General features: G+C 32.7%; 2 protein-coding genes across 2 annotated transcripts; both read right to left on the bottom strand.

Annotated features, from left to right (window-relative positions):
* Nucleotides 1-1078: 1078 nt before the first annotated feature.
* LOC114745096 (proline-rich receptor-like protein kinase PERK3) lies at nt 1079-4686 on the bottom strand. The gene is made up of 8 exons (XM_028933240.1): nt 4579-4686; nt 3808-4173; nt 3510-3596; nt 3341-3411; nt 2830-2909; nt 2503-2632; nt 2059-2220; nt 1079-1201 (listed from the first exon to the last, which is right to left on the bottom strand). The coding sequence occupies exons 1-8, from the start codon at nt 4682-4684 to the stop codon at nt 1079-1081; spliced, it is 1125 nt and encodes a 374-aa protein (XP_028789073.1). The 5' UTR covers nt 4685-4686.
* A 226-nt stretch (nt 4687-4912) lies between these two features.
* LOC114745103 (leucine-rich repeat extensin-like protein 3) lies at nt 4913-5746 on the bottom strand. The gene is made up of 3 exons (XM_028933248.1): nt 5389-5746; nt 5051-5089; nt 4913-4941 (listed from the first exon to the last, which is right to left on the bottom strand). The coding sequence occupies exons 1-3, from the start codon at nt 5744-5746 to the stop codon at nt 4913-4915; spliced, it is 426 nt and encodes a 141-aa protein (XP_028789081.1).
* Between the last annotated feature and the right edge of the window lie 4385 nt (nt 5747-10131).

The raw sequence follows: 10131 nt of genomic DNA on the forward strand, positions 1-10131 counted from the left end.
TTCCCAGGCTCTCTTGAGGCCGAGGTTACCCGCTAATAATATTGTATGTGAATAAAACCATCAAGGAATATTCTCACCTTTTAATAAAAATATTGATACTCCTTTAAATATGAAGGCTAATAAGTGAGGTTTTTGCTGAACATCTTATTTGGGAGCTGATGCATACATAAAAAAAAATGTCAGCTGGAAAATCATATCTAATAGTCTATTATACAATATGAAGCAAGTATTATTTTATATAAATGGGTTCTAATAATGTTTCATGATTCCAATGTATACGTCATTACATGTTGAGGTTACATATGCAATCTGAATTGGATATATAAATTAGAATAATCTCATAATCATGATATGACTAAGGAGAGCGATTTGGTGGCCGGAGCTGCAGGGGTTCGTCAATGAGGATGTAGTTTCAACCATGGAAGGTCGAGTGGAGTTTTGATCGCAAGATTGTCTTCCTGCATAACGTTAGAATTAGTTTTGCATTTAAACTCCGTAGTAGATAAAATCAAAATTCAACTCAAGGGGCCTGCTTATACACTTTTTAATTTCAATTGAGCTCATTATATTAGGACTCAATTCTTAATTAGGAAGAATTCAAGGAAATTTGTGTTAATTTGCAAGGGGCTAATCTATGTTAGGCTTAGTTATCAATTAATTCTATTTGCATAAATTTACAGTTTACCCAAAATAATAATTATTTACATCAAATCAAATCCACACACTAATTCGTCAGAAACGCTTCGAACACACATATATAGAGCTTACGGAAGTTCAATATATAAATGAAACCATGGTCCTGTTTTCCATCACCATCAAAATAATTTACAAGCACGATTTATATTAGTCGAGATAAAACACCGTTTACATATGTACTTATTTTGTACTTCATAAATCATCATTGAAAAGTTAGTCATGAGTTTTTTCAAAGGGGCCAGATATCAAAACAACTAGAAATAACCACATACCATCTGTGCAACATTATTGTAGCAGATGTTCTGAAAAATACCAGAGCCTTAATTGATATCATTTGGACATTTTGGAGGCAGAACCCTGGAGGAGGTGATATTGATCAGACTCAGATTGTCACCAGCGCCATCTCTCTCTTAGCCTCCATGGATGCTTGCGGTTGAAGTCTTGAAGCGGCTTCCTCCGCGAGATGATTATCCAGGACAATCGCTCCTTCCAAAGCTTGAACCACCTGCTCCCTCACATTATAAGTTAATAAAAAAAACTTATTTACTAACTTATCCTTCATCATCCTACATTACTCCTAATTTTGAGTAAAACTGTTCTGAAAAATTTAAGCATTTTCTTTTTCTTCTCCTTAATCTTTTTCACAAATAGTTATTTGTTTAATATAATATTTTATCATATTGGGTAAAAATTCAAGTAATTTAGTTAATGTAGACATACAATACTTGATTGAAAATTTAATTAATTATCTTAATAACTCTTTCAATATCATATCATTTATATGATAAAGAAAAATATGGATTGGAAATAAGTTTCAATAAATATGATGAAAAATCAAAGTTATAATTATAAAAATTTATAATAAAAAAATAATAAATTAATGACAAAATATACATATTTACGACCGAAGATAGTAATATTTAAGATGAAACTCAATTCGTAACTAACTGTTAGCTTTTGCACTAGAGATGGAAGATACTTCTCCGGTTCTTAGAACCTAATTGCTAAGTTAGTCTTGATCCTAAATATAAGACCTATTTCTCATATTTATTAATTTTTTTTTAAATTATTCTTATAGATACTCCTCAACCATAATCAAATGAGTGAGGGAGAATATTAAGAAAAATGATTATAGTGTTTTTTAAAAAAACATGTCATATTTTTTATAATTGACTAACTTCATTAATCTAATCAAATTAGTCAAATAGATCTTATATTAATAACAGAAGAAGTAGTATGTAAGGTTGATAGTGAGGCAAATATATGCACCATTTAGGATAGACGTTGGAAATTTTAAAATCACGTTTATGCGCGGGACCAAAACTGTAGTTTGAAATGCGAAAACATATATATAGTACGTGCCTTGCTCATTCGTGGACGAGCCGCGGGTGAAACGCAAACGCAATTGGCAGCACAAGAAACCATCCGAAACATCTCTTCCGGGTCGTAATGATTCTGCAACCTTGGATCAGCAAGAGCCTCAAAGTTTCTCGATTCCAAGGCTGCGATGAGTCGAGGAGTTGCCTGTAATTTCAAATATTCATTATCATCAGTTATCCAAGATTTTGTTCAGCACCATTTCTACTGAAATTTGAGACAGCTATGCTTGATATCTTCATGAACTAGTTATAGTTATATTTCGTAACTAATCTGGGGAAAAAAAATATAGAAACAAAAAATCCAGAGTGAAAGAACCTTTTATGAACATTTAAAACAGCCCTATTCTGTTATCTAAGGTAAGATCGTTCGTCTCTAAACAAATTCGAACAAACCAGACTGTAAATATCGGTGAAGTACTGTACATACCCATTTAACCAAGGCCCCTCTGAAGTCACAAGGTTGTCGTCCTGTAATCATCCCTAAAAGTACAACACCAAAGGCGTAGACATCTGACTTCTCACTGAGTTTCCCTTCAAAGTACTCTGGAGCTAAATATCTGTGTTCCAACGATATATATACATATATATATAGCAGAACTTTTTACAGATTATTGAAATAATAAACACAGTTAACGGAAAACGGGGACAATCAAAAGGAAAAAAGCAGTATCCCATGGCACTCCATGTACTTCACATATATATAGTGGGATGAGATTCAAAGGTGAAGACTATAGATGACAAGACTAAGACTTACCCCACGGTTCCCTGGGCTTGCGACATAGAGACGTGGGTAACACTGTCAGATAGAAGCTGTGCAAGTCCAAAGTCTGCTATCTGATTAATTAATAGATACAAGCACAAATAATTATTTTGTTATAGACATAACATATATCGATGCTCAAAGCACCACGTTGGAATTCAAGATGAGCCAAGCCCAATAACTTTGTAGCATGTTAATATGTAATTGAATGGATTCTTTAATTTGGTGAAGGGAAAACAATTTGGAACTCCTCGTGATACTAGTTACGAAGCATCGAAACAAGACTGCGATTTCAAACCTTTTTCAATTACATTTTTTTGACCAAAAGCCATCTTCTCATCTATTTAATTTGCAATTCTATATATATTTCTATTTCATACAAAATCCAATGTGTTTGCAAGGAAAGTGAGGTTTGTTTTGATTGAAAATCTGAGGGCATAGGAACTTGCATCTGTGTGGATTCCACATATTCAGTAATTATGAAGTCACCACCAGGGAGACCTACCTTTGGCTGAAAATCATCAAGAAGAAGAATGTTATGGGGTTTGATGTCACCGTGCATGATTTTGGGTTTACCTAAAACGAAACACGCATATAATTAAAAGTAAGATTACAAAAATAATAAATTCAATTAATTAAGATTTCTACAGATTGGGAATTCCAGGTAAACTCACAGCCCTCATGAAGATATGCGAATCCTTTTGCAGATCCAATAGCAATCTTCATCCTTGTTTCCCAGTCTATAATTTTTGTGCCTTTTCCTGAATGATTTTATGTATTCTTAGTATTTTTATGACTTGTACCTAAGATCAGGCCAGATATCAATTCCTCTAGAACGGATAAACTTGCAGAAGATTTACAATATGCAACTACCATATACCAACCCACTCTTTTTTCATAACAGACACTGATGTACGTACTAAGAACATATTATAATCATGATTGCCTTTTGAAAATGGATCCAAGTCTTACCATGCAGGTGGGAGTGTAATGAACCATTTGGGATGAACTCATAAGCAAGCAACATGTCCTTCCCACGTTCTTCATCCTCATCAATGTAGTATCCGACGAGGGAAACAATATGTCTGTGACGGGCTTGGCTAATGACCTGGATTTCAGTCTGGAGCTGCTGTTTTCCCTGGTTGGCTCCAGATCTCGGCTTCTTAACTGCAACAAATTCATTATTGAGGACTCCTTGATAGACAGTGCCAAAACCACCTTCCCCGACTTTTTTTGACTTTGAGAATCCATCTGTCGCCAATTCTAATTCTTCATATGTAAATATTCTTGGTGCTGCGCGAGGGATATCCACGACTTTGGGACGAGATGGTGCCCGACCTGCAACGTGCACGTAACAAATTAAATCCAGATCGACTTAAACTGGATCCGTGTGAGAATGGGTGCAAAGTTCTTGCACTATACTAGCTCCGCTTCTTAATAATAAAGAACTGCTTAACTAATTTAAATAGACTAAAAAAATTAGTTAAGTTAGTTAGCTATTTATAACAAATATGAGTTAATTTTCTTAAAATAACTTTGTTCATCATAACTACATTGGATGGAAATCACCTTAACATATGTAATAAATAGGGATATTTTAAAGAATGAATTATAAATTTGATAGATAAAATGAATTGAGATCTTATATTTAAGACTAAATTGAACTCTCAACTAGGTAGCAGTATAAAAGTTTTCTCCCAAGGAGGATTGCATAGAAACAGATAATTTTGAATTTAACCTCACCTCGTACATTGTTTGTTGAGCGTGGGTTGTTGACCGGCAAAGGATCTCCAAAATTGGCGATTCGGTTGGATTCTGCAAGGCACACGGTAACTAACGGATTTATCATACTTCATCAAAGTTCTCCTAAGGACTACTGCATTTGTATAACCGCGCCATCATCAGCAGCAGGGTAATTTGAAGGAGCAACTTAGTTCCTACATTTTAATTCCATACAACTCAGATCCTATAGTTTTAATTAACTGTTTAAAATTTTAGCCCCTCAACTTTATGAAATATGTAATTTTATTTTTAAAAATATAGGGACTAATTTTTTAAGTAGTTAAACTTTATGATATTAAAGGTCAAGTTGCAACTGAGTTAAAACTATAAGGATTGAATTATATCAGGATAAAATTTAAAAAGTGAGTTACAATCAAGTTAAAAATGATAGGAACAAAAAAAAAATTTAATTTTTTCCCGAATTTGACCTTACCTGGTTTTGCCATGTTAACCGCGATTTGGTTGGATGGATCTGCAAAGCACAACAACCATATTGTTGAAGAGGAAAGATGATCTAACCTTATTGGTGATAATTTTTTGTTTTTCTTGTCAGGATCAAAGTTATTAAAGTTTGGATAATAATTTCGTATATACGAAGTATCCAAAGAAGGAGACGAACGAGACGGATAATTTTTATGTAAAATACGAAGTGATGATAAAAGTAAAATTAAATAAAAAAGGGGGGAGAAGAGCGGGGATATTTTCGTGTCTTTTTTTCTCTTGTGAAATCGATCCTGCACCAAACTCTCCCATGCAAAAGAAGTTCATTACCTCCGCTTTCGCTGTCCTTTTTTCCCGTCCTCCTTTTCTTCCCAAGCCATGCTAACAGCACCAATATCACCACCGAACCAATCACTGATCCTGCAATTTGCCAGATTGATGGAGACCCGGGGGATGACGGAGGTGGTTCAACAGAGAATACAAACTCCGGCATGGGTGCCGGTGAAGTTGGGGCAGGGACCAACTCTGTAGGCGGAGGTGAAGACGGCCTCCGAGAATAAGTCGGAGGCCGAGGCAGAGAAAGATGCCGAGGCCGAGGCGGAGACAGATGCCGAGGCGGAGGCGGAGGCCGTAGCGGTGAGCCATGAGCTCGAGGCCCAAATCCCGTCGGAGTTCCATCGCCACCCATATACGTTCGATTCATCGCCGGCGAGGAGTCTTGGCTTCTTAGGAGTTCGAGTATGTCAGTAAAGTAGCGTGGGCAAGAATAGAATACAAGACTAACAGAGGCTGGATATAATACAAGACGCGTTGGTTCTGTCTCAGTCAATATATTAATGAAATTTCACTAATTGCACATCAGTACAGTTATAACTAACACAGGTTGGAATTTTCTTCAACCATATGTCTGAGCTGGGCGCCACCTTCAAAGAGGAAGGACCAAAATATTATACTCCAAACCTATTTAACTAATTTGGATAAATTAAAAATATTAGTTAAATTAATTGAAATGATTTTTTTTAAAAAAACACTCTGAGTATTTTTCTTAATTCTCTGGCTCTCCCTCCTACTTGATTATTACTGGGAGAATATCAATATATTTAATTTAAAAAAATTAATAAATATGTGAAATACTGTACCTCCAGTTCTAATTATAAAATCTTGTTTATAGATTATAAACAAGGTCTTATAATTAGGACTGGAGACAATAGATCTTATATATAGAACTAATATCAACTCTCTAATTAGCTTCTATATTAAGGAAAAAAGCATTCTTAAAATGACTGTTTGATTAGTGAATAGTCATAGACATAAAAAGATCACGATGATCAGTTAGATATAGTGTAATTAAATTAAAACAATTCATAAACCAATTTTAACAGCTTGTTCATTAAATTACCCACATATAATTTATATATATATTGCACCGATGCAGGCATTCACTTGTTATGAGATTATTGTTTTTGAAATTCCTCCACCATGGTCCATGTCACCGGCGGCAATTAATAAAGAAAAAGAAAAAAAAAAAAAAAGAAACGGCAATGTGAGGGGGACGGCCCGTAAGAACGGTAATTCATACTCATAAATGCAAACTAATCCATGGTCCAGCAATAGTATTGATAACCCCACCATTAGCTAGTCTTCCGGCTGACAAAGTCGTCATTCCTCCCTTAAAATAATATGAAATATACTAATATGGGAAAAACTTTAAAAAATCAAAACTCTTTTTATCGGCTTTTTCATTGGAGCCATTGAAATTATAAAGTCCATGATGTTAATTTTTCGTACTCCATTATTTTCTTAAACCTTAAAAAATCTATCTTCATTTCACAATAACGATGGGAAGAAAAATAGCATTCCCTCTAATCCTCGTCATAAGGCATTTAAAAAAAAAATATTTTTGATGTTTTTATTAGATATTTAATAATTTCCATGAGTATTAAATTTTTTTTATATACACTCACATTTCAAATTAAATTCACACTTTCATTTTAAATATGGATTCAAAAGTCATCTTTCTAAATTGACAATTCGCACTTAAATATACAAGTGGCTATATCTCCATAATTTTTGCAGACTTTACATATGTATTTACAAGCAATTTCATCATATTTCATCAAATTCGCGTGACTCATCTATACACGATGAGCCCCTTATTTGGGACATATGAGATAAAATACAGCAATTGTTCATGCCTAACAATATAAAAGTCATTAAAAATTGGGGAAATCATTGTAAGGTTCCAACGAAAGAACGTACTATTCTTAAAAACATCTCAATAACAAGTAAGTAATATGAAGTTGTTGTTACTTCTTACACTGAAATTTGTTATTGAATGTTGTCAACTTGTTATGAGATTTTTTTTAATAATTACATTTTTTTTCAAAAAAAAACTCCATAATGATTTTTCAAATTTGAGTCATGCTTGGTCCCTCAGTTGTTAATTGTTGTCGGGGGTTTAATGTCAGGACCCCATTCGCTTTTTTTGTGCGGTCCAAGTCAAGCCATTGCACATGTTCATTCGAGCGCCCAAATTCTTTTTATTAATTGTGAAAGGAAGCCCCAAAACTATCATTTGGATCATAAGATCTAGTTAGTGAAAATATAGAAGATAGATACTGAAATTATGGGGGGCAAAAAAAGAGTAATTAAAAAAATTGACTCAAAAGATACCTTAAGATCAGTAAAATATTACATAAAAAATCACTTTAATTAGGACGCTGATCAGTGAGTGAGTGAGTGAGTGAGTGCCGTTAAGGAAACGAAAACGTATTTGAAGTTGCTCATTTCTTCAGGACAAAACCCTCATAACAGCATAATAAAAAACAAGAGACAGGACGCCTCCAGCCAGGATCCGCCAGTTGTAACCGTGCAATTAAGCAAATTTAATTAATATTCCGTAATTTTGACTGAGACAGAGTCAACATGGAGTCAATGAGTCTTGCTATATACCATGAGATTCCTTGCTTGCTGCTGCTTCACAGAGACACACTTGCACGAAGAAGCCACTACTCCTCGACGGCGATGCATCCACCGTCTCTGGAAACAACTCTCCCCTAATACAGACTCCAAGATTACGAGCCAGAGCCCCCACCTCCGCCTTACTCAGACTCACCGCCTCCGCCTTACCCAAAACATTATACTCCTTCAGTCCTAAATATAAGGCCCCTTTTGTAATATAAATTATACTATAAAATGATCTTATATTTAGGAGCTGAGGAGTAACATATTATTAATTAAAGAAACGGTAATATGAGGCCGAGGGTCAATAAGAACAGCAATTCATACTCAAATACAAATTCTTCCATGGTCCAGCTGTAGTAGTGATGACCCCACAGTTAGCCAGTCTTCAGCTACTTTGACAAAGTCCTTATTCCTCTCTTAAAATAATATGAAATATACTATATAAAAACAAACTTTAAAAATCAAAACTCTTTTTTTCGGGTTTTTCATTGGAGCCATTGAAACTATAAAGTCCATGATGTTAAATTTTCGTACTCCATTATATTCTTAAAACTTAAACAATCTATCTTCATTTCACAATAACGATGTAGGAAGAAAAAAGGTATTCCCTCTAATCCTTATTGTACGGAATTTCAAAAAAAATATTTTTAATTTAATGTTTTTATTAGATATTTAATAAGTTCAATGAATATTAAATAATTTTTTCATATACATTCATATTTAAAATTAAAGTCACACTTTTTTGGTTTTATATATGGATTCAAAAGTCATCTGTCTAAATTTACGATTCACACCTCTCAGATATACAGGTGGATAATCTCCCTAATTTTTGCAGACTTTACATACGTATTTACAAGCATTTTCATCATATTTTATCAAATTCGTGTGACTTATTTATACATGAAGAGCCCCTTATTTGGGGCATATTTAATTATTTAGATCTTAAAAAATACAGCAAAATAAGTCATTATTATATTTGCGCAATTAAATAATTATCTAGTTATAAAATATGAGATGCCCAAACGTTTTCTAATTTCTTGAGAAGAAATGTGGAGACCCAATTCGACCAATGGTTCAAACCTGACAATATAAAAGTCGTTAAAAATTGGGGAAATCATTGTAAAGTTCAAACGAAAGAATGTAGTATTCTTTTAAAAAAGATCTCAATAACAAGTAAGTAATGTGAATTTGTTATTATTTCTTACGCTGAAATTTGTTATCGAATGTTGTCAACTTGTTATGAAATTTTTTTATTATTACATTTTTTTTTGAAAAAAAAGGGTTAATTAATCTGCAAGTCTTTATTGTTTCAACTAATTTTGAATCAGGTCTCTGTAGTTTTTTTTCTTTTTATCAAGTCCTTATAATTTCACTAAATTTTTAATCAAGTCCATGTAGTTTTAATTTTTATTTATTAATTAAATATAAACTTAATTAAATACATTAATACTGAAATATAAAATATTGATAATGAAATTAAATTAACAATTATATAATAAAAATAAGTAATATAATTAATTAATTCAGGAAATTTTTTTAGAAAAATTAATATTTTCTTGCTGGCAAAAAATAAAATTATCATAATAATTCATTATTTTAGAATATTATTGTTATAAACTAATATTAAATAATATATAATATTTTATGTTAATAGGATAGTGCTATTAGAATTTATAAAATAAAGAATAAAAAATTCAGGGACTTAATTAAAAATAAGGTGAACTTATAAGGACTTGATAAAAAGAAAAATAAATACAAAAACCTAATTAAAAATAGATGAAAGTATAAGAACCTGATAAAAAGAAAAAAAACCTATAGGGACCTAATTCAAAATTGGTTGAAACTATAAGAACTTATAGATTAATTATCTCTTAAAGAATTCTATTTTATTTTATAAATTTCGGGAATGAGGGAGAAGTTTATTTTTATTTTTATTTTCTCATAGATACTAATAAAACATCACAATAATAACAAGAGGCAAAATAGTCCAAAAAAAATCTGGTTCCCTTCCAAAAATCCCTCAACTTAGGGTGAAGAAGGATAGCATCTCTCTTCCCCTCCAGCCAAACACATCCTATATATATGCTAATTAAGAAGTTTGTTTTAGTT

Source organism: Neltuma alba, unplaced genomic scaffold (assembly GCF_004799145.2).
Source record: "Neltuma alba isolate B1F8T4 unplaced genomic scaffold, ASM479914v2 tig00000769_pilon, whole genome shotgun sequence".
Lineage (NCBI taxonomy): Eukaryota > Viridiplantae > Streptophyta > Magnoliopsida > Fabales > Fabaceae > Neltuma > Neltuma alba.